The 24,806-nt window shown below is 43.9% G+C and overlaps 1 protein-coding gene and 1 pseudogene across 2 annotated transcripts in view; one reads left to right on the top strand and one right to left on the bottom strand.

The window, feature by feature from the left end:
* Nucleotides 1–2,082: 2,082 nt before the first annotated feature.
* On the bottom strand, nt 2,083–2,202 carry LOC136637208 (5S ribosomal RNA; annotated as a pseudogene).
* Nucleotides 2,203–4,296: 2,094 nt separating this feature from the next.
* LSP1 (lymphocyte specific protein 1) overlaps nt 4,297–24,806 on the top strand; it is a 95,763-nt gene continuing 75,253 nt past the window's right edge. The window contains exon 1 of one of the 2 annotated variants that reach the window (XM_066630504.1): nt 4,297–4,540. In XM_066630504.1, coding sequence (XP_066486601.1) covers nt 4,461–4,540 — 80 coding nt within the window. In that variant the 5' untranslated portion in view covers nt 4,297–4,460. The remainder of the gene's footprint in view (nt 4,541–24,806) is intronic. The other variant, XM_066630496.1, reaches the window with a different exon arrangement.

Raw genomic sequence — 24,806 nt, 5'->3', positions numbered from 1 at the left:
TGAACATGGAATTTAGAGTGATTATCACTGATTTTATGCGAAGGTTTTTCCAGAGCTCCTGGTGAACCTTGGGCCAGTTACAGTCAGCCTGGGATATTCTCGCGGGTGGCAGTCAGTGTGACTGTAGCTTGCAGAGGTGCTGTGATCTCTTAGAGAACCTGAACAAGTTCTTAGTAAGGCATTGCAAGGCTCAGGCCATTTGTTTCTGACTTTGGGAGCCTACAAGGACCTATTCACGTGAAGGCTTTGGTGTATAGTAGCAACAGCAACTACGGTGTACTGACCTCCAGTTTGCAACAAATTACAGCCCAACCCTGAGCTCTCATGGCTTGCGGCTGCAGCAGCACCGAAAACAGCTGCCGCCGCATCCTGCACTCCAGGTGGCACCTCGGGAGAAGGGGACTTTCATCCCCTTCCCCCAGGTAAGGGAAGTAGCCCCACAATGGGGCTACCCGATTCACCGCTGACCTTTTGGAAGTAAGAGCCTTTGTGTCAAAGCTACAAGAAAGCTCTGGATTCAGTGGAGTGTTGCTCCACCGGTCCTGCCTCCCCGCTTCCTCCCCCTGCCCTCTTCCCTCCTCCCCCCTGCCCCCACTTTCCTCTCTGTGGCTTGGTGGCCTGTACGACTGTAGAGCGGTGGAGGCCAGGCGCCTGCCCGGTGCTAGCCCAGCACTGGCCAGCGCTGGGCTAGTAGGGGCGCTCGCCTGGCGTTAGAGCTCGCAAATGTGCCTGATGACACGTTTGTAAAAGTGTGCGCCGGTGGTAAGCCGGCGCGTTGAACTCAGGATTGGGCTCCTAGTCATGTGCATCTCTGCTGCCACACACAAGCTTCAGCTCTTGGTATCCATGACTTTAATAATAATAATAATAATAATAATAATAATAATAATAATAATAATAATAATAATAATAATAATAAGTTTTACTGGGAATAGCACACATCTTGTGACAATATTTATAACAGCTAAATAGGACAAAAACCAGGCATCCCAGGTCCTTGGGAAGGACTCAATGTCTGGATAAAACAAACCAGTCAATAACATATACTTGACTGTGTGAAAATCTCATCATCATCATCATCATCATCATCATCATCATCATCATATTTTTGCTTTTCTTTCACCACCAGCACTTTGAAAGAGCTTTGAAGACCTGGTATTCCTGACAATGCCAAAGGGAGCCTTGCTGTCTGAACTGCTTGAGAGGAGTTGCTTCATGAAGGGGTGAGAACATGACAATTAACACAGACGAAGAGAAGGTACAAGGAGGAAGTGGTAGATTGCCTAGCACAGTTGCCCCAGATGTTCTCTCATTTTCTCTTCCACAGCACAGCCCAGTTCAAACAATTGTTCAAACAATTGTTCAAACAATTCTAACACCTTCCATGAGTTCCCCACCTCCCTGTTTTAATGTTTATATCCTTGGTGAAGCGCCTGCAAGAAGCATTAGACCTGCAGATAACAATTTGTATCAATCCGCACTAATATTCAAAGTCTAATCATGACTGCAACTAGAGATCATTCTTATTTTTCAGAGAGTCCAACTTGGAATATTCTGGGTTATCTGATCTGCAACCCAGTTAAGGTTCTTGTATTTCAGCTGGTTTTCTCCTATTGTTTTCAAATTGACATAGATTAAATTGATGAAAAAGGAAATAAATCAGAGTACACTACTTACACATCAATCCTAAATACATTTACTTCGAAGTAAATTCATTGCTTACAGCATAAAATCCACTGTGGCTACCATGGCACAAATCATGGTTTCAGTTTTGATTGGGAGCTAAGGTGCTGCATATTGGGGACATTGGCAGCTCCCTTCTTACTTTTTATGCTGTGTTGGGATAGAGGGAAAGTACCAGAAAGCAGTGTTGGAGGCAGTTGCAGACCTGCCATTAAATCTCTAGGACCCCGCAGAAGCCTTTCTGAGGCTCCCGATAAGGTAGGAAACTGTGCTTCCGGTTTCCTAGAAGCACAGTTTATAGCCTCGGGGAACTTCAATGAGGCTTCCCTGATGTAGCCCTGGGTCGCACAAGGCTCCATGATTGGTTGGCAACCTTCAGTCTTGAAAGACTATGGTATAAGCCTACAGCACCTGGTATTCCCAGGCGGTCTCCCATCCAAGTACTAACCAGGCCTGGTCCTGCTTAGCTTCTGAGATCAGACGAGATCGGGCACGTGCAGGGTAACAGTTGCCTCAGGTGAATGGGAGGGATTTTCACGTGGGGAGTGAGGACAGCCTGAGGGAGCGCCATCCCGGACCTTTGCCTCAAGGTGCGGGGCTGGGGAGGTCCACTGCTGGTTGGAAGTTTCATTCATTCATTCATTTGGATATTTTTACATCACTTTTCTTACCCTCATGAGTAACTGAAAGTAGCTTACAAAAAGTTTAAAAATTACAAAGTATATAAAAACATATTGTATACTACCTATTTAAAAACTACCCATGTTATACTGCTCATTAAAATGACATATCAAAAAATGAGGATAAAAACCAAACCAATTGGTAACAAGCGGACAGGCAGCAAAAAATTATAACTCATAATAAACTGGAGGAAGGCCATAAAACCTTAGCTATAAAATTCAGAGACCTTGAAATAAATGTGTCTTTAGTCCCCGCTGGAATGCCATCAAAGAAGATACAGTTCACACATCCACAGGGAGAGAATTCCAGAGCCTCAATATTGTAACTGAGAAAGCCGCTCCTCTAGCCATTGTTTGTCTTGCTGAAAGTTGTTGCCGCACCACTCCTGAAATTCTGAAACCCACCCATATACTCACTGTAATCCCAGAATACAGAACAGATCCATCATCATCATCATATGTTGTTGGCATCCATCAGTCTCGGAAGACTATGGTATCGCGCTCTGAATGGTGACTCTGGAACAGTGTCCTTTCCAGTGCGCGAAGCCTGGGTAAAGTAGATATGGAGGACAGACTGTTACCCATGCAGCAAATCCCCCCTCTCCACGTCGCTGAAATGGTCCAATGGAAAGGCAGAGGCCAATACGGTTGGTTCCAGCGGCGTCGCAGGAGTTGCCAGAACGTGACTGTGTTCAGCCATGAACTGCCTCAGGGACTCCGGCTCCGGATTTTGTCTCGAGGCTGACTCCTGAAGCCTTTTCCATAACTGGATGTAGCCACAAGGCAGTGGAGGTTTGGGATCAGAGTTTTCCTTCTCTCAGATGAGCTGCCTTCCCAGGTTGACGAGTCCCATCTACCCGGTGGCTGTTTAGTCGCCTCTTACGACAAGTACAGCCAAACTGAGGGCCTTTTCTTATCCCCAGCCCCCAGGGGTTCATCATCATAATACAAGTATTTATATACTGCCTTTATTGTCATTGGATTGACTTTATTCAAGGTGGTTTACATAGGCAGTCTTTACTAAATCCCTGTAGGGATTTTGACAATTACAAGTTCTGTCTTCTAAAAATGCCTTTATTCCAGATGGAGAGACAGTCTGGTCTCTTTCTAGCTGCAGTACTTACCAGGCTGCATACTACTTATCAGGGTTGTATACTGAACTGACAGAATCCGAGAATCGGAGAACTAGCCAGAAGCCCCACTCGTGCAACAGTGGCTTGCAGGTGCCCCACCAGAGCAAGCAGTTTGGTAGTGGAGACCATTTGAGGAAGGCTCATAGGCGGGGAGCAGGCTGGGCAGGATTTCCGTGGCATCGCTGCACACTGATATCCTATCCTCCTTTCCCTGACCTGAACTGCCAAAGTCTCCTCGCTGAGCTGATGTAGGTCCAGCTCATTGGAGGCCAGTCAAAAAACCTTTACTTACCTCTCTTGGGCCGTCTGGTCACCCCCCAACAGCATTCTGCATGTGCTCCATTACTGGCACTACATGCTCTGAGCTGGTGGGGAATAGGGCTGGACCTTAAGTCTGTTGCCCACATGGATTTGATCAGCTCTCCTGCAGAACCCCTCCAGTGTACCTTTAGGTCACTTTTCCCAAGGCTGTGGCCTCCGTCCCTCCTCCCATCCTTTCATATGTGTTGCTTGTAGCTACTTGCTGAAGTTGTGTTGCAACTGCCCAACCTCCCAGCCTTGTTATTTGCACGAAGGAGTCTAACATAGACAAAACACAGATAAGGCTAAACCAAAGAGCATGAGGTAACCCTACATCTGAGTGGCTAGAGGCTACTGATGCAACATTTGTGAGATACAGTTTGACTTAAAGGCAAAGATTCCTTTCTGAGCTGCTATTATTCCTCTTGTGGCCTGCATAAAGACTTGTTTTTTGCAGATTCATTTCGCCTCTAAGATGTTGGTTGTTGGAGCTGCTTTCTGAGCAAGAGACAAACGCACACCCACAGCCCCACATGGTTTCCGGAGCTACTGGCTTTAGAGTCAATACAGGAAGAGCAGGGGGGGAGCGGCTGCAAGCTTACTGGTCTTGCAAAGCAGTTGGCAAAGCAAAGAGACTTGACTACCTCCTTCACAAGCAAAGAAAATGGCTGAGGCAGAGGAAAGCCTGAGGGACCCTGGGAGTGACACTGGGATGGACGAATCTGCCCAGGATGAACAGCAAAGGTAAGGGCCTTTTAGAGTCACATGTCTTCCTTACACGCTTTGGCTTCTAATTGCCTTAAAATGTCTGCCGTAGCCACATACGTAAAGGGAAAGGGTGTTACCGGATTACCAGAAAGAGACTGGTCTGGGTGATCTGGAAACAAAGTTCTGCGACATTTTGGGCCCATAAATGTGTTTCTCTCACAGGTATTTTATGGACCTATGACCATTCATCCCATGGTAACACAGTGTAGTGGCTAACAGTATGTCCTGGGAAGCTGTCAGTTCAAACATCACCTGAAGTTGCTGGGTGTGGAGGAAACCTCAGAAGGCCACTGTAAGCCCAGTTTTATCCCCCACCAGAGTATTCTATATAAATTCTGTGAGCCAAATTAAATGTGACAGCTGCAGTTCTGTATCTTTCAGCCCACAACAGCCTCAGTTATGGAGAAGTGAGCAAATTGGGCCTGTGTGTGAGGAATGCAAAACCCACCCCCTACTACAACTAGGGGGAAAGACCACTAGTACCACACATGCTTTGCGTATAGAAAATTGTAGGATCAGTCCCTGACAACTTTGGGTAGAGCTGGGAAAAGCTCCCTTTCTGAAATTCTTGGATGTCATTGTCAGTCTGTACTGTAGACCATTCTAACAAGATTCCCTAATGCAGTGTTTCTCAAACTGTGAGTCAGGACTCACTAGGTGGGCCGTGAGCCAATTTCAGGTGGGTCCCCATTCATTTAAATATTTTATTTTTAATATATTAGACTGATTTTGGAAAATGTTACAGACCTGTACTTTTAACAAGCTACTATGTATATGCTTTAAACAATGATAGTAAATGGAACTTACTCCTGGGTAAGTGTGGGTAGGATTGCAATCTAGGATTGTTAAAAATTTTCCTGCTTGATTATGCCACTTCCGGTCATAACACCACTTCCGGTGGGTCCTGACAGGGTCCCAATGCTAAATGTGTGAGAACTACTACCCTAATGGTTAAGTTAAGGCAATTTCATACATTCATATGCTCCCCATGCTAAAGTGAGTCCAACTGGGAGAAAAGGGGCTGCAGGGAAGTAAGTGGAAAGCAGGAGAAGGGTTCTGGATTCCTCATTGCATAATCCCACTTTCTAAGCAACTGCAGCAGACCCAGGTTTAAATGCATGGATCCGCCATCTTCAGGCCAGTTTTATTATGATGCTCAGAGCATGTCTCAACAAGTCCCAAGGAATGGGGGCCATGCATCTGCACGCTTTCAAATGCTTCCTTTCCGCTACTTACTACAAACTTCATTTTTATAGTAGCAGATGCTCATGTGCATAATTTGAAATTGCCTGCATATGGGGACTTGGCTATGACATTTACTAAAAACCAATTAAGGGTTATTTATCAAGCCCTGGTAGACCTGCATATGAAAGATGCCTGATTTGGTCACCCAAAACTGAAAACCAAGGGAACGAGTATAGTATCTGCATTCATGCAGGCATCCATGAAGAAGAAGATTTGAAGCTAGTCTGAATTACTGTACTTACTTCCCCATTTTGAAAAGTTAGAAGTGTCTAGAAAGAGACAAGAATTAAGATAATTGTAGGCAAACTATGAAAGGCTCTTCTCATAATCTTCGGGCACATAACCAGCTTACTTTAACCCTCAGCTTGGTCTCTTAATGAAGCTATTGTCTGAGTCTTCTTGAGAAATAATTGACAGTGGCTGCTGAATCTCTCTGTAAATTCTGCACAAAGGTGGACCTCTGCATATTAAATAATTTGAAATGAGACAAAAATGAACTCAGAATGATAAGTTGCTCCCATAAACATGTATCAAAACTGCAGAAAAATATTTCATTGTTGCTAACATTTAAGAAAACTGGAATAGCACTTTAGTAAAAAGCAAGTTTGTTTTGTATGAAGAAAAGACTGGTCAAAGTTGCAACTCTACAACCCAGTTTACTTGGGACTAAGCCCTACTGAACTCAGTAGGACATTTCTGAGTAAGCATGCATAAGATTGCATTCTAAGGACTAATGGAACTAGATAATCTTGAGAGCATCCCCTAAAAACGAGAAGTGGTGATCCCAGTGTGTTTTGAAAGGCTGTGAGTAATGTGAACATTGAGTTATTCTGGCTTCTTCTCACTTCTGCTTTTGATGTGACAGCTCTCCTGCTCCCCCTGATCCCATACAGTATTTTGAAAATCAGTATATAGAGCTTGGTTTGTTTGTTTGTTTGTTTCTTTTTACACATAGCTGTTCGGCTTAAAAAAAGTCTCAGGGTGTTTGCAGAACTCAGATCTGCCTCTGGCCATTCCCCTGTTGCAAAGACTCACTGCTAATTTTTGGTCATTTCCCATATGAGAAAATTCAAATTGTCACGTCTGCAAATGTAAAGATGGACATGGCTGTCAGTGATCCCCCACTTTCCTTTCTAAACACCAAATCTATGAACAGCTTATTTCCTCGCATGGAAACCACAAGACCGGTTTGGTGTGGTTTCCCTTCCCTTTTGACACATTCTACACATTTCCTAGTGTCTGTAGATGTAAGTAACTCATACTAGCTGTTTGATTTTTTGTTTTGGTTTATGTTTGTCCTTGAACGTTCCTTTTGGAGAGGCTGAAATGGTTTGGTACAGACAACCAGCAGTCGGCAACTTTATTGGAGAATGCCCTCCACAAGTAGCAGTGCCAACTGAACGGTATTTTTCTTAACGCATCTGAGCAATGAAACTGTTTTATGGCAGGAGACCAGTATCTGAAAAGCCACTAGGTCTGCAATCCCACACTTTTCCTGAGAATAAAGCCCTATTGCACACAGTGAGACTTTCTTCTGCATAAACATGGTAGGGTTGCACTGCATACCTTGCAACCAATTGACTATGAGCACTCCATGACCCAGCACAGTGTTTCTCAAACTGTGGGTCAGGACCCACTAGGTGGGTCGTAAGCCGATTTCAGGCTGGTCGCATTACACTCAGCGCAGCTGCCATTGAAAATATGGGAAGATTGGGATGTTGGAAAGGGGGAGGGCTGTGTGGTTATTTTACTGGTGTTAAAGTTGTAGATAGGTTTTTTCTTCTTCTTTTTGATTCACTTTGCTATTGGAAAATGGCTGAGAAATAACTTATTGCTGCATTCTCAGGAAAGCAGCCAGCTCCGGTATCACAATGACTGCACTTCCAGCTTGTTGATGTCACTTCTAGCCGTGGCATCACTTCTGGTGGGTCCCAGACAGATTGTCATTCTAAAATGTGGGTCCTGGTGTTAAAAAGTTTGAGAACCACTGACCTAGAAGATTCTGCTCCCAAGCCCTGGCTCTACCTTCTGGCCCTTCAGAGGAGGAGGGAGCTTTTAATATGACCTGGATGCTTGAGGGAAGTCTCCATCTGATGTAGCAACAAAAAGTCACCTTGAAGTGAAAAAATTGTTGCATTAATTGATCTGTAATTTCAGGGCTTATCTGTACATACCTTTTTGTATGTGCATGTGTGTGTGGTGTTCCCAACCATGCATTCAGGTGCACATGCAGAAAGGTTATTTCTGGAAACACACATACTGCATTCTGTTGGGGAGGGGGAGTTGTTCGTGAAGCACCCCCATCATGCATGATACGCTTATGCAAAGGGGTCATTTCTGTATATCACACCACCAAAAAGCACTGAAAATCTTTCTTTCCTTCCCACAATAAACAAACTTGTAAATTTGCAGTTCCATCCTTTCAAATCTCTGAAATAAAAAAAGAAACTTTAGGGTTCTGTTACAGAAGCGTATCTCTTTCAAATTTTAAGGAACTTTGGGCCCAATCTTATCCAACTTTCCAGCACTGATGCAGCAGTGCCAATGGATCATGTACTGCATCTAGTGGTGGCAGTGGGCAGTCTTGGAGGCCTCCTCAAGAAAGAGAACATATTTTTCCTTACCTCGGGGCTGCATTGACACTGTAAACTTTGATAGAATTAAGCCCTTCCTGTTTTTTACAAAGAAAAATGGTGACATTGCAGCTTTTTCATTTTGGCTATTTTTCCTTTTGACATTTTATTTTTAATGTAAACTTTGGCTGTGTAACATTTTGATATTTTTGAGGTTTTTTTCTTGAAAAAAAGTTCATTTTTGCACTGATCTTAATTTTTAAGTATTAGAGAGTTAGGGCGCAATCCTAACCCCTTATGTCAGTGCTTTCCAGCACTGGCCTATTGGTGCCAATGGGACATGTGCTGCATCCTGCAGTTGGGTGTCACTCACAGAGGCCTCCTCAAAATAAGGGGAAGTTTGTTCCCTTGCCCCAGAGCTGCATTGCCTTTATGTTGGTGCTGGAAAGCACTGACATAAGGGGTTAGGATTGCGCCCTTAGTCAAATGCTTGGAAATAGAACAATTTTAACTGTATATTAAATTTCCGGCCTGGGTAACAATAACCACTTACTACAGTTGAAAAATCAGTGAAGTGGTGTGTTTGAGTATGAATAAAGGCTGTTGGGGTAAAACTATCACAGAGAGATCTTAACCATGTTTGGTGTTTAAATAAATGTACTCTCTAATAAATTCTGCATAGGCTTGCAATCTGAAGATAGTTTTGGATCTGGTTTTGTTTTGTTGAAAGGGTGAGTTACACATTTCTCTTAAAATCCATTTCTTCTGCTTTTTTTCTTTGAAGCATGGTGTAGCCAGTTGTTCTTTTTGATACAGGCTACAGAATGTGATTTGTGTGTCATTTGTTGGTAAGGCAATGCTAGCTTTTGAGTCTGACCGAATTCTTAGCTGGCAGGCCTACCCCTCCTCTCTCTCTTACTCACTGCAGGAGCAGGATCGAGTAAGCAACAACAGCGGAAATATGAGTTGGAAATATGGGAGATACCACAATGGCTATGCTTCTCCCTAGCTTTGTAGGTTTTACAACGAAAATGAGAAATACTACATATTCTTTCTAGAGTCTTAGCTTTGCCACTGGTTGGGAGACTGCATGAGGGACTAATAACATAAGAACAGCCCTGCTGGATCAGGCTGTAGGCTCATCTAGTCCTCTGATCTAGACCCTGGTGCTCAGGGGCATATTTCTGCAAATGTCCTTTGGTCCCACAGGGCCATTTGGTGTGAATGTCCACTAGAGGGCTGGAGAATATCCCCCGCACAGATATGTCTCCTAGAACCAACTGATATAAGGTTTCCAATTGCTCACATTTGCTCACTTTATCTGTACATAGGTATACATTTGGGGGGGCCACACTCACCCCCCCCCAAGTTAAGCACATGCACATCTTGTTGACTTCACTGCGATTTAACATGGGCAGGAAAAACCATGCCTTTGCTTTTTCTCCCAAGGCAAAGTTTGGATCCCAAAATGCAGTTGTTTTCACAATTTCAAAACCAAGCTGCATTAACGGTCAACAGATCCATTTGTGAAAAGCGAGAAAAATAGAGATGTTTCAATAATGTAAGTGCAGCACACATTATCTGGTACATGCAGCAAGAAAATTAGATGCTGGCCTTAATTCTAAGATGCAATCAGGGAGCATGTATATTGCAATGACAAATGTACAGGTCAATGTCTTGTGAGTCAGGCTGGCACCCTCTGTCGCTCAGCTATGATGAAGCACTCAACTAGAAAATAGCTTCTTACCGACACAATTAACTATCTTCCTGAAACCTTCAAGCTTGCCTTTTACTCTGGCTTCTTCTTTCCAGTGCTCGACAAAGCTCTGAGGCTGCCCATGTATGGTCATTACTTAAGGCTGGCGGTGCTGTGCCAGCAGGCTCCATCCCTTCCTTTGCCACGTTCATCCTCAGCTGTCCTGAATTCTCTAGATCCCTTAGAGGAGACTTGGAGAGTCCTAAGTCAGATTACAGCAACTGCTAAGAATATCTTGCACTGGAAGGAGATTGTCTGGGAAAGCTGATATCTCATGAGATATCTATGGACTCCTTGGAACGGCATTCCAGAGGATCGGGCAGAGGAGTCATTACTCTATGTTTAACTCAAGTATGGCCTTCGCATTAAAAAAAAATGGTGAAAAAGTCATGCATTTCACTTGAGTGAAAGGAAGAAGCAAAGCTGCCTTGGCTCTTGCAATGAGATGCCATTGATGATGGCAGATAATGAGGAAACTAGGTCTCAATTTATTTAGTGTGAGAGCTGTTCTGCCCTTTATGTACTTCAGATCCCTGAAAATATTTGGACGGGGTATTTTTTTTCTTGTGCAATCAATGTTCAAGTTATGTCTCTAGGCTGAAAACTGACATGGTTGTGATGATTTCAGTAACAAACAAGGGAATTCTGCAGCACTTGAGAGGCAATCCAATCTTTTGTAAAAGCTTGTTCAATAGCAGTCATTGAAATGTCTGATTGCTTTGATCAATATTCAGTAGCTTTGCCTCTAAAGTTAAAATGATATGTTTGGGGGAAAAGAATGCACACTATCAACCCTTTGAAAATGGATTTGAGTGTGTTGTTCAAACCCTTTGAGATACTTTTTAAAATTAACCTTGATGTATCTCCAGGAAACTGCAATATCACTAAACTAAAATAGGCTCTGTGACAAGAAGAACCAATGAGAATGTGACTCTTTAATACACTTCTCTTGATTCATGCCATCATTTTGCATATTTTCCATGCTAATTCACCTGTGAAGCTCATGAAGCTACAGGGCACCTCTTCAACAGTGATCTGTTGAGATGAACTTTTACAGGTATATTACAAGAGGCATTCTTGGTGGACTGTCACCAGTTTGAGGAATATAAAACCAGTTTCATTTGAACAATATGAAGTGGTACATTTTTTCAAGACCATTATCATGTAAGATCTGCGGTGACAGGCAGTGTTTTCCTAGAGTAATTAATGCTGTTGACATAGGTCATGTTACATTAAATACATAGTTTGGCCAAGGATCAGAGCGCAGATTGTGGTGCTTGGTAAGGGTGTATTTCACCATTTTCTGCACCATGTTTCTGACCAAAATTGTGTCCTTCAAACTGCTATTTTCACTGGGCGGCCGGGGGGGGGGGGGTGACACTTTCATTGCCACCAATGAAGCAGCACTTTCATTGCTGCTTTGGCACTTGTAGCTACTTTGGGTACACAGTTTTCTTTGGGACCATGGCATGAGGGCAAAAACCCCAAAATCCAAATACTTAACAACACCATGGTCCCAGTTACCCACATGACTGTTGCTTATCTTAATAGAAGAAAATAAAAATACAGGGCCAAACTATGCATTTTAAAGTGATGATGATGATAATTTTATAGTTGTTGTTGTTGTTGGCAACCTTCAGTCTCGAGAGACTATGGTATCGCGCTCTGAAAGGTGGTTCTGGAACAGCGTCTAGTGTGGCTGAAAAGGCCAATTTGGGAGTGACAATCCCTTCCACACTGGGAGCAAGTGCAGTCTGTCCCTGGTCTGTCTCCCTGGCTGTGGGCCTTCCTTCTTTGCCTCTTATGACAAACAAAAGAGCCTGGCATTTTACATGGAATCTATCTAAGCTGATTCAAGATCAGATCAAAATATCTGAAAAAGTTAGAAGAACTCTTTTTAAACCAGAATTGAATGGAGGAATTTCAAAATATAGCACTACCTGAACCAAACCCACATTTTTAACTTTCTACTCCCACTTTCCCAGCACTTAGGCAGTGGTCATTCCTAGTTCTCCTACATGAGGTTGTCTAACAAGAGATGCAAAAGATTGCACCTGGAACCTGATCCATGCCATGAATGCATTCTGAATGCCTAAATGATGACTAGGGATAGTGTCAGAGGTCAGCCAGATCAGCCACTGCCTAGTGCCCAAGCCCAGCCAGAACAGCCCCTAAGCCCTCAGTAATGGTGGTAGCAGTAGCGCCCAATGTACCATAAGAGGGTATGTTGGGGTTGCATGATGAGGGTTCAGTGCAAGGCTTTGGCACAGGGCCCATAGCAACCTCCAGCTGGCATGGACTATGACCATGGTGGTTGCTGATGTTGCATTATAGATTTATGTAGCAGTTCAGTTCCCAAATACATTGCTCTTTAAGGGGGTGGTCCCAAGTTTTAGAGGTGGTTTCTGTACATAGTCGGTTTTATTCCTTGTGTCTATAACAAAAAAGAAATCTAAAATGTGACTTTAAAGTTTCTTTTGGGAAGAGGTGAAAAGAGAAGGGGGTGACTGGAACTTGGGTAAATTTCTGTCCTGTTCATTTATTTGCCAATACATTTTTTTTCCCATTTAGCAGGTGTAGGTTTCAAGGCCCTGGTTACAATATGGTCTTCAGAGCTGTGAGGAATACAATCTGTCCACTGTGAATTAGTTCGAAAGTAGCACAAAGGGGTGACACTGATATTAGATCATCAACATTTACACTGGGGTTAAATTTAGAAAGGAACTCTGTCCCTGCTTTGATGAAGGTAGGAAGACATAGGATCTCGTATTTGTATATTCTAGTTTCATGGCTTTAGAAAAATTCATAAAGATTGCATGGGATCAGTCATACAGCCCAAATTAACTCTTGCATCCCTGCCCAAGTACATGTTTTGATTATCCACATATATCACATTAGGTCATGATTAAAGAAATCTTAGATAATGGATTATATAAGTTTTAGGCTACAATCCTATGGACCCTTACCTGAGAACAAGCCTCACTAAACACAGTGGGATTTGCTTCTGCTGAAACTTGTAGAGGATTGCACTGTGGTTGATTATTTGATTGCTTAAATCTGCAAACATTTGCAAATGCCAAAAAAGACACCCCCCCCCCCCCAAAAAAAAAACCCAACCTAGTTCTGATGCAAAAAACACACACAACTTCTTTAGGGTGCTCCCATGTGTCACAATAGGTGCTCCCATGTGTCACAATAGGTGAGACCTTAGACGAATCATTCTTTCCGGGATGAGAGAAAAGGTAAGATGCCTTTTTTACAGTGGGACTTGTCACTTGCAGTTTGGATAACCACTTTTCTTAAAAATAATACTTTTTAATATCAGGTGCATTTTCTTGGTTGACCTCAGGGGGGCAGGCTCTCCTTTGTCATTAGCAGAAAAAGATTACTTCAGCCTTGCCTTGTTCAGAATCCCAGTTTAGAGTAGCATGTACAGAATCACAGAGAGTATCAGGTCCACAGAATCTGAAAGTCGGTTTGTCCAATTCCCTGCACCAGGGGTGCCCAAACCCCAGCCCGGGGGCCACTTATGGCCCTCAAGGCCTCTCTATGTGGCCCTCAGGGAGCCCCTAGCCTCCAATGAGCCTCTGGCTCTCCAGAGGTTTGTTGGAGCCCACACTGGCCCAATGCAACTGCTCTCAGCGTGCGGGCAACTGTTTGGCCTCTTGAGTGAGCTGTGAGATAAGGGCTTCCTCCACTGCTTGTTGTTTCACGTCTGTGATGCAGTAGCAGCAGGAAAGGAAAGGCCAGCCTTGCTTTGTGCAAGGCCTTTTATAGGCTTTGAGCTACTGCAAGACCTTCATTCATTCATATAAGTTCATCTTTAATATATTCATTTATGTAAATTTATTCAAATTTGAAATGTAAATAAATTTGGCCCCCGACACGGTGTCAGAGAGATGATGTGGCCCTCCTGCCAAAAACTTTGGACACCCCTGCCCTGCACTGACTCATACTGGCTTTCACAAGCTAATACTATTATGGGAACCACACAAAGGCTTATTCACTTGCTACAAAATATACAAGTACCATTATTCTGTCTATTAGGACTGGCCCTTCCATGAGGCCAACTGAAGCAGTTGCTTCAGTCAGCAAACTGGTGGGAAGATGCCTGTCTCTGTCCATCTACTTGCATTCACTGCTCTTCTTTCTCCTTCCACTCCCTGGATTGAAAAGGAAAATGGGGAGAGAGAAGATGTGGAAATGTGAAGGGGAGGAGGAGAGTGCTGAGCTAGAATACTGGAGAATGGGAGGAGCAGAGACTGGAAATTTACTGGGTAAGGGGGGGCAGCATTTGGCATGCCACTTCAAGCATCAGGAGGTCTTGGACCAGCATTACTGTCTATGCACAAAAAAGTGGGTGCAGCCCATGGAGCATACTGTATGTTCAGTATGTTTATCTGATAGTTTCTAACATACATGGGGAGCCATATCTGATCAACCAATTAGATTAATATCTGGATAACAATACATTAAATGTGAGTAAAGGAAAGTATGTAGTACCATGAATCCCCAGATAAACATAAACATGTAGAACATTATATTAACATCCTACATGTACCGGGGGGTGGGAGAACACCCTATAATCTAAACAACTTATACACATTCTTAGTATTGACACTTAACTCCAGAAGCAACAGCTGCGCTCTGATTGGCAGGTCTTTTAATGTGGTGGTCACTATGAATTGATGTTTCCTGGCAACTTGGCCTAGTGGAACAGTTTTATGACTATATGACTTGCCACATGTGGCAGAATTGTAACACTCCATGCTAGTAAATGGCATTTCTACCAACTTTTTCAATGTATATAAACTACACCTGATTCTCACAACCGAGTGTGATAGTTTGATAGGCAGAGTTTGATTGCCTGTGGATGGATACAGATCTGTACCTGGGTCTCCCACATCCATACAACTCTTAGTGCCATTTCATGTATTGCACAGCAACAGACCTGGGCTTCTTTTGAATGTGCATTCATCAAAGTCTACCTGACAAGTATACCTGATGTGACATGTTTTCAAAGGCCACATTCAAGCTTTACATTTAACAGTACATGTACTTTTGAAAAACCATACTGTGTGAACTAGTCTCACTGGCCCAATGCTGGCTGCATTTGGGGAAAAATATTCAGGCAGCCCAATCCTACCTAATTGGGCTAATTGCAGTGAATGCAGCTGCACTGGTTTGGCTTCTACTGCATCCCAGTGGGGGGATTTTTGGCTACTGGAATCTCCTCAAGGCAGTGGTGTAGCTAGCCACTGTGGCACCAGGGCAAACTTCAAGATTATGCTCCCTCCACATACATAAGTGTGTAATGCCACCACACTTCCAGGAGTGACATCACACCCCACCTCAGAATACCCCCCTGAATCCTTTAAACAGGGACTTCAGGTTTTTGCAAAATCAGAAGTCCCCATTTAAAGTCTCTGGGGGCATTCTGAGTCACAGTGATGCCCCCAGTAGTGTGGAACCTGGAACAATTGCCCCCTTAGCAATCCCACTGCTTGAGGGTAAGCCCCTCAGGGTAAGCCCTCCTCCCTGTCCCGTCACTGCCCTGTTCTGTCCACTCCTCCCTTGTTCTACCCACTCTCTGCTGTATAACCCCCTGCACTGGCCATATCTGTTGCAGCAGGCCTTCCAACATCTGCCAGTATGCATGGCAAGGCTCCAATCTTCTTGCCAGTGTGCCACAGAGGGCTTTACAGTGCTTTTGCACCAGCCAGCGTTGTTAAAACACATGTTCTGCTGGACCTTCCTTGCAATACAATTGGGCAAACAACTTGATTGAATGTAGCCAGCAATCATCTCATTGCACACTGGTGTGTCAATAGATAGCAGCACCAAAATTAAAGGAAAAGTCAGCTCAGGGTGATATGGTGATGCCTAAAATGGCTAATTGTGCAAATTAGCCTTGCAAAAACAGACTTGGCATGCTCGGTGAAGGTTTACCACCCCATTCAGATGGAGAAGACGAGCCACTGAGCTTATGATAACCATTTTAATTAGATGCTCATTTAACTTTGCCTGTCAAATAGAACAGATACAGATACCCAAAAAAAGCCTACAACAGTTTGCTCTGATTGCACCCAACCTTCAGCTGGTCAGCTGCCATCCCATAGAAGGCTTTGTGCATGATTCAGGGACACTTCACACTTTCTAGCAAGAAAGTCAGGTCCCTGCATTTTCATCATGAGTCAACTACTACCTCCTTTCTGTAATATCTGGAAAGCTACGTGTGGGTTTGAAAATTCATGCCAGTGAGCCTCAGCCAGTTGAAGCTTCCAGGCGTGTGTTTTATCACTAGTGTTAAAAATGCAGTTGTCCTTCCAATATTGCAGAGAAGATGGGGCAAGCTCTATTTCCCAACAGGCATGGAATATTTGCATTTGGAGGAAGAGTCCTTTGAGTCAACTGGTTGAAACGTGAAGATCTGATTTTTCTGTATTCTGCTAAATAGCCATAAATTAATTTAGATACAGTACTTGGGAGTATGAGATTATTGAGATATTATGTTCAGTGGAATTACTTCAGTTTTGCGATGCAAATCGAACTTGAACTCTGGTTTTCTCATTCCCTGTCCAGTGCTTTGGCTACAAGAGCATGATTGTTTCCCTACTACATGCCATTTCCAGCTCAGAAGTGAAGGGGTTAACCCCTTTCTTACTTCAAATTGGAGTATATTTTCTTTGTCAGTGTATCCATCTTAATATACACCAGATGTGCAAGGCAGTCGCCTGAGCATCTTAATCCTGGGCTTCAGTAGTTGGAGCTGTCTTGAGCACAAGGGGCAGAATTGCAGGAGACTCTCTGGAGATTTGATGCAATGAAAAATAGGGGCAAAAAGGGGCAAACAAACACTCCCCTACCTGGCCCCTCTTCCCACACAAGAAAAAAGCCCCTAAGAAGACCGCAGGCTACTAAAAGTGAAGAAAAATAATTTCGTCTCTATGAGACTGTGAAAAGGAGCTGCGTTTGCAATGTCATCATTTCTCTCTTTAAAAGCAGCAATATAAAGGCATATAAAATACACCGGAACTCTGCCTGTGTTCTAGTGCTAGGAAGCCAAACTTGCTTAATCAGGAAAGAATCATGAGCTAAGTAGAGAGCCTCCACTAATTTCGGTCCTTAATTAGATCACTAATAACACCAGCTGACAACAATTAATTTATATTTTATTACTAATATTTGGTCATTAATCATTCATACAAGAACTAGCACAGCAGATTTCTCATGTTCTCTTGTCAGGATAGGGCAAGAAAATTCCGTCAGTCCTCCTTAATTACATCGCAAATAATTGTCAATAGAGGCCTGTGAAAATCACGCAACTACATTCCTCACGGAAAAGATCATAGGAATGAGTGCACAAGCGTTCTCCTCAGCAACAGGATCTTGGAAATATGAAATCCTCATGACAGAAACACAAACTGGAGGGAAGATGCCAGGATCTGGTGGAAGGAAAACCAAAATGCACATTTATTGCACAATAAACAGAAGGTGTGGCAAGCAAAGTTCTTCACATTTGTGGCTGCTAGTTCCTTCTCTCATCCTTCACCTGTCTTCACATGGGCAGAGCAGCAAAAGCATGTTGAGCATTCACACACATTTTTGGAGAGAGGAGAATGGCACACTGTTCCTCCGCCCCCCCACCTCATTCCAGTTACCAAGGTCAATGAAGTTCTGGGGGGATATCCCACCCTCCTGCCCTTCGTTGGTTTTATACTACTCCAAAACTGGTTGCAGTGTTTCTCAGCACTTAGGATCCACAGTCAATGGAATAAGGGAGCAAATTTGGGCTTGTGTACTTTCCCCATTTTGGTAGAATGTTACACTGCAGGTACAAATGCACATTTTCTGCCACAAAAAGGGTGGGTCTGTCACATGGGTGGAATGTACGGGTCTATGTGATATTCTGCACACAGTGTGGGGGACAGTGAAGGAGGCAAGATGTCTATAAATCTGAAAGTTCCTCCACAGTATGCAAAACATACATGTTGAGGAGCTTGTGACACTACAGTAAAACAGGAATTAAAGAACTTTAAGGACTGAAGTGGGCTTAGGAAGGAAAACCAATGACCTTGAGGCAGGTACTTGCTGCAGTCTAGAGAAGAGAGAAGAACTTATTGGCAAATTTTAAGTGATGATTAGTCCAGCATCCCAGTATGTACCACAGCGTAATTTTTTTTTGCTGTTGTTAAATAAATGCCTAGTCTATAGTTCAGCCAAAGAATTACCAGCAATTTGTTACCTTATATAGGTCAGTTTTATCCCTGACTGTTTGGGATCCACAGGTATCCATACCTGCATGGATGAAAAGAGAGGAAAAGAGTGGGGGCAGCTGAGTTCAGGACCAGTGTAAACACCGATCAATCTCCTCTTGTTCATGAGTCTTAACATCACACTAAAATGGCTCTGATTAGGACAAGTAGGTACAGGGCAACTGACTGCGATAAACAAGGAAGGCTCTCAAGGTTATGGCTGTCACTCTAGTCCTGTTGTGTGGAAAACACACACACACACACACACACACACACACACACACACACACACACACACACACACTTCTAAAGGGAAGGAGCAAGGGGAAGGACACTACTATACATTCAAGAGCAACAGCAGTGGGGGGGAAACAAAGCCTCCCTCCCATCTTAGACATGCAGAAAGCAACTAATAGATGGGTAGAGTGTGTGTGGGGAGAGGCACAGTATGTTTCAAGGACCACTGGGGATGCAGTGTCTCTTATAGGACCCGAGTCTGTGGGATGCTGCAGATCTTGCCCTGACCACAACAGTGCTCCCTAGCACAAGCACAAATACTGTTTTCACAAGGGGAGTGATTAGTATGCATTATATGGGGCAAATCAGGATGGCATGTTGGGGGCTGGATCATATAGAAAGAGATCTTGTAATATCCAGTAAGTTTATTGTATCATTTCAGTTCATGATATATTCTTACTAGAGATAGTCTGAAGGAGAAAATCGTATCATCTCAATCACTTTACACTTTGGAGTCATTAGAACTTTGCACTTTTTGTGTCTCACTTGGCCAACAGTCTGAGGCTAAGAGGCAAAGAAGGAAGGCCCATAGCCAGGAAGACAGACCAGGGACAGACTGCACTTGCTCCCAGTGTGGAAGGGATTGTCACTCCCGGATTGGCCTTTTCAGCCACACTAGATGCTGTTCCAGAACCACCTTTCAGAGCGCAATACCATAGTCTTTCGAGACTGAAGGTTGCCAACAACAACATGATTTACATGTATATTCCTCCATGAGTCAGTGGTAAGCAATTATATAAATTGTGAATGTACGTAAAGATTTGACTGTGTGGCTGTGATGAAGAGAACCACTCAGTCATCCTTTTATACACATCGGTGCATCTTCTTGATTTTATGACTAGGTCGATGATGACCCTTTAAGTGTGGCCTGGAGGTTCACTTTGGGATTTTGATGCACCAAGATTTGCTGTGATCCATAGTTTGGCAATGAGTTTTGCTTCTGCGGAACACCCAATACGTGTGATTCCTTTTATCAGTCACACTCCAGGCAGTATGGAAAATATTATATTTCCCTTCTTCATGCTTGGGGTGGGGGAGAGAGAGGAGAGACAGCCCTTGTCCCACAGATGGAGTTTCCATTACAGCCAGAGAATGTGGTGGATGCTCTGGAGCTCTGTGGAAAAATTACAGCTTGCTGACAAGCCCTCCACAGCCCCAGCTCCAGGCTCTCTTGGAAGGGAGAAAATTCATTTCAGAAAACACTACTTTGGGCTGCTTTGCTGTATCTGCTAACAAGTAGTTTCTGCTTTTTAGCAAGAAAATAGTACTCTCCTATCTCCCACATTGTTCTTGCCTGTTTGAGACCTTGTTGACAAGATCACTTTTATGTGGCTTCGATAATCTTTAATGGATTTCAGACACCCTTTTGTTCAGTTGGAATAGCTTAAGCCTGACAAAAATGGATGGAAATTTTCTCTGTTTCTTTCACTGCATGTGCAACCATTTTTTATCCCACCATATATAATATGCAGTAGTGCAGTGGTTCTCAAACTTTTTAGCACTGGAAACCACTTTTTAGGATGACAATCTGTCAGGACCAACTGGAAGTGATGTCATTAACCTGGACATGATGTCATGGCTGGAAGTGACATCATCAAACAGGAAAATTTTTAACATCTCCACATGACAAAATCAAATCAAAGTAAACAAATTAAAAGTTTACAATAACTATAAGTTTAAAAATTTATTTAATCTCAAGAAGAACCCTCTTAACCCTCACAAGCAGTTGCTGATCTGTTTAAAAAAAGTTCCCCAAACCTCCCAAAGGCTGCATTCCTATCCATACTTATCCAGGAGTAAGTCCCATTGATTATCTTTATAAAAGTACAGGTGGAGCTTGTTTATTTGCAGAATTTCTGTCTGTGAATCTGGCTCAATGTGGGTCCCCAGGACCTGTGTGGAGCCAGACTTAGCTTCACCTGAGCCCTCCAGAGGCGACAGTAGCTCCAGTTGCCTCCAGAGGCACTTCCAAGGCCCATGAAGGCCGTGCGCAGCCTTCACGAGCCTCAAAAAGTCCTTTGGAGGTCCTAGAGAGGCACCTCTGGTTTTTGCCCAAAAGCTGGAAATGCCCTTCTAGGACCTCTGGAGGCCATTTTGAGATCCGTGGAGGCTGTGCGTTACCTCCACAGGCCTCAGAACCGCTCTGGACATGACTGGAGGAAGGCTCCGGTCGTGTATGGACCTGGGTAGACCCTGAATTTTGCATTTGAAATTTGTATTCGCATGGGTTCCAGGAATGGAACCCTTATGAATAACGAGGGACCACCTGTATACACATAGTAGCCTGTTAAAAGTACACATCTGTAACATTTGTCCAAATGCAGTCACATACCATGGTAGCATCAAGTCTAACATATAAAAAATAAAATACACATTGAAATGTGTGGGGACCCACCTGAAATTGATTTGCACCCACCTAGTGGGTCCTACCCACTACCCACTCTGCCAAAGATCTCCAGCAGCTCATAGATCGTTTTAGCAAGGCCTGCCAAGATTTTGGACTGACAATCAGCCTGAAGAAAACACAGGTCATGGTTCAGGACTCACCTCCCTGCATTACAATCTCTGCACATGAACTGGAAGTTGTCCATGACTTTGTGTACCTTGGCTCAACGATCTCCGACACTCTTTCTCTCGATACCGAGCTAAACAAACGCATCGGTAAAGCAGCTACCACGTTTTCCAGACTCACAAAGAGAGTCTGGTCCAACAAGAAGCTGACGGAACATACCAAGATCCAGATCTACAGAGCTTTCGTCCTGAGTACACTTCTGTACTGCAGCGAGTCATGGACTTTTCACTCACAACAGGAGAGAAAACTGAATGCTTTCCACATGCGCTGCCTCCGACGTATTCTCGGCATCACCTGGCAGGACAAAGTTCCAAACAACACAGTCTTGGAACGTGCTGGAATCCCTAGCATGTATGCACTACTGAAACAGAGACGCCTGCGTTGGCTCGGTCATGTCGTGAGAATGGATGATGGCCGGATCCCAAAGGATCTCCTCTATGGAGAACTCGTGCAAGGAAAGCGCCCTACAGGTAGACCACAGCTGCGATACAAGGACATCTGCAAGAGGGATCTGAAGGCCTTAGGAGTGAACCTCAACAAGTGGGAAACCCTGGCCTCTGAGCGGCCCGCTTGGAGGCAGGCTGTGCAACATGGCCTTTCCCAGTTTGAAGAGACACTTGGCCAACAGTCTGAGGCTAAGAGGCAAAGAAGGAAGGCCCATAGCCAGGGAGACAGACCAGGGACAGACTGCACTTGCTCCCGTTGTGGAAGGGATTGTCACTCCTGAATTGGCCTTTTCAGCCACACTAGACGCTGTTCCAGAACCACCTTTCAGAGCGCGATACCATAGTCTTTCGAGACTGAAGGTTGCCAACTACTACTAGTGGGTCCTAACCCACAGTTTGCAAAACACTGCAGTAGTGTATTCTAGGGTGTTCAAGGGTGTTCATGGATATTCTAGGGTGTTCTAGGGTATTCATTCATGGATATGTGTCCATGAATGAATGAATGAATGAATAGCTCTTATCAATGGGTGAATGTACCATTCTTCAGCAGTTACTGACTTGAGGCTCTGGGGCATCAGGTTTGTATAGTCAGGCTGGAAAAATGAGGATAGGCAACATCGTGGCCCACACTGTTGTCACTGAGCTCCAGCCCCTCCAGCCCCCCAACCTCCCCTGCTCTCCCCTTCCTCTTCATTATCTTGTTTCATGTTCCTTTGTTGTCAGAGGTTCTGTTGGGAGGTAAGGGGTCTTTTCGATGGTAGTGGCCAGGTTGTGGGTCTCTGCTCTTGGAGGCTCACTTCGCCCCCTCACTTCTGGGCATTTATACTTACCTCTCGCTGGCTATCTGATGAAAGTGGATTTGATGATAAAAGAAATAAAAATATTACTGTCAATCCAGCCCTGCTTGGGCCTAATTTCTCACTCTTTTGGGGAGTCTTTTAAAATTGTTTTTCTTCTCACCATCCATTCTCAAAAACCGACATCCTTTCTTGAGAGGGTTTGTCCCTCATGCAATTAATAGGAACCTCTCAGATATTCGACATGTCCTGTGTTGCTTCATGTGTTGGGGGAGGAGAGCTTGACCTCCAAACACCAGGAATTCACACTGGAGTTCCAAAGACGGATGGTTTTGCTGGCTTGCGGTTGTGGTAGCAGGTAAAAGAATGTGAAAGAAGGAGCAAAGAGAGGAAGGAAGTGTCTGCAGGGTGTGAAATATATGCCCTGAAATCAAAATTCTCCACTCCTTTTCCCTCTCATGCCTTTGTTCCCGTTCTATATCTATAGGGAACAAACAGATTCAGATCGCCCAGGCCCCACAAAGCTGTTCAGACTTGCTATGAAAATATTTACAGTGAGGTTTCCTGACTGCCTGGACAATGGTCACAAATATGCATTTTTCTTTACCCCAGTTTGTCACAGACCCAAAACAGAGTCACTTTGCAATAACTTGGCTTATAAGAGCTCTGAAAGAATTTTTATTTTACAAATAGCGCCATACCAGCAAGCCTGTGCAACACTAGAGGGTTTTTAAAAAAAATAAAACAAACCTTTTACTATTGTTCCCTCCCGCCCTCTCTTTCTGTTTGCATTCTTTGAGGCTTTTTCCAAATTGGGCCTACCATAGCTGTTGAGCGCAAGACTTTTTGTGGCAGGCAAGCATGTGGCTGGTGGTGCTCAACACTGAAGCTGTGCCTGGAAAGACAGCCACTTCCACACAGGCAACTCCTAAAAGGTATTGCTCTGCTTAACTTGGGGTCTCTTTAACTCCTGGGACTAACACAGCACAGCTTGGTCACTGCAAAACCATGTCGCACTAGCAACTACAATGGGATTGTTTCATTATCACACTCAACTCTGTTAGAGGGGAACTCCAGGACGTTCTGCATAGGCTTTCATTCATGTCTTGATCATCTCAATTATTTGCTATTTGATAGCAGCTTCCGCATAGCAATCTCTCAGCAGTTTACAAACACTGTTTGATCCCCCACAAGCCTCAGAAACATTGACACATGAACAAGTAGCTGGTCTCTCCGTTATCTAAATGGAGCTGAGTCACCAAGTTTTCCACTGACAGTTCTTTTTATTGTGCACCCGAGCATGAAACCAAATCAGATTCAGGACCCCAAAGTATCTACTTCAGCTATACACCATGTTCTTTAACTTTGCATATACAGTATAATGTGGACATGGACACAGTCGTACTACAGACCAGGACTGGCCCGCTCATGAGTCCAGCTGAAGCAGTTGCTTCAGGCAGTAGGTTGTTGGGGGGGGGGAGCATCTCTGTCTGCCTACTTGCTTCTACTGCTGCTCCTCCTTCTCCTTTCACCCCCTGGATTGAAAGAAAAGGGAATCTGGAGGAGATGAGAGTGCTGAGATGGGACACTGGACAGTGGGAAGAGCAGATCACTTATTCAGGTTGGAAGGGTCAGCATTTGGCATGTCACTTCAGACAGATGGAGGTCTTTGGCCAGTCTTGCTATAGACCTAAGTCAGACTCATGGCCGACTCCCAAGAAACCCTGAGATTTGTAGTCTGACAAGAATCCTTGTTGAAAGTCTCAGCACCCAACCTTATAATACCCAGAGTTCCTTATGGGAAGCTCCAACAATGTGGTTTTACATCCATAGTGCAAACATGTCATGTCTTTCCTTGCGCTAGACATCTGTATTCATGGGGAAGCCTTGACCGTGTTGCTTTTAGCAGAGTGTCCTCATAGGACACCCAGTATCTCCCAGAGTGAAAACAATAACAACAACAACACTTCCCTTCTAGAATTTGCCCTCACAGCATTTATTTGGGATCACAAGGTTAATTCATGTGACGGGATTGACATGGCCAGCATTTGTAATAGCCTATCAAGCAGAAAGATGTGGAAAATCTCACATAATGTGGCATTTTTATTCTGGTTCTTTTCAGTGTCCATCTAGTTGTGTGCTGCTGAACCAAGAAACTGTGGAGAGGCCAAAAATAGCCTAGTGTGGAATGAAATGAATGAGATTCTCATGAAAGAAAAAAATAACTGACCAAGGCAGATTGGTTCATCCCCCTTTTGTCTTCTTCACTGAGAATCTTCCTCCGCAGCTGAAATCCCTTGT

This window comes from Tiliqua scincoides, chromosome 1 (genome assembly GCF_035046505.1).
Source record: "Tiliqua scincoides isolate rTilSci1 chromosome 1, rTilSci1.hap2, whole genome shotgun sequence".
Lineage (NCBI taxonomy): Eukaryota > Metazoa > Chordata > Lepidosauria > Squamata > Scincidae > Tiliqua > Tiliqua scincoides.
The sequence above is the reverse complement of the archived record's forward strand: the minus strand, read 5'-3'. Positions and strand labels throughout refer to the sequence as shown.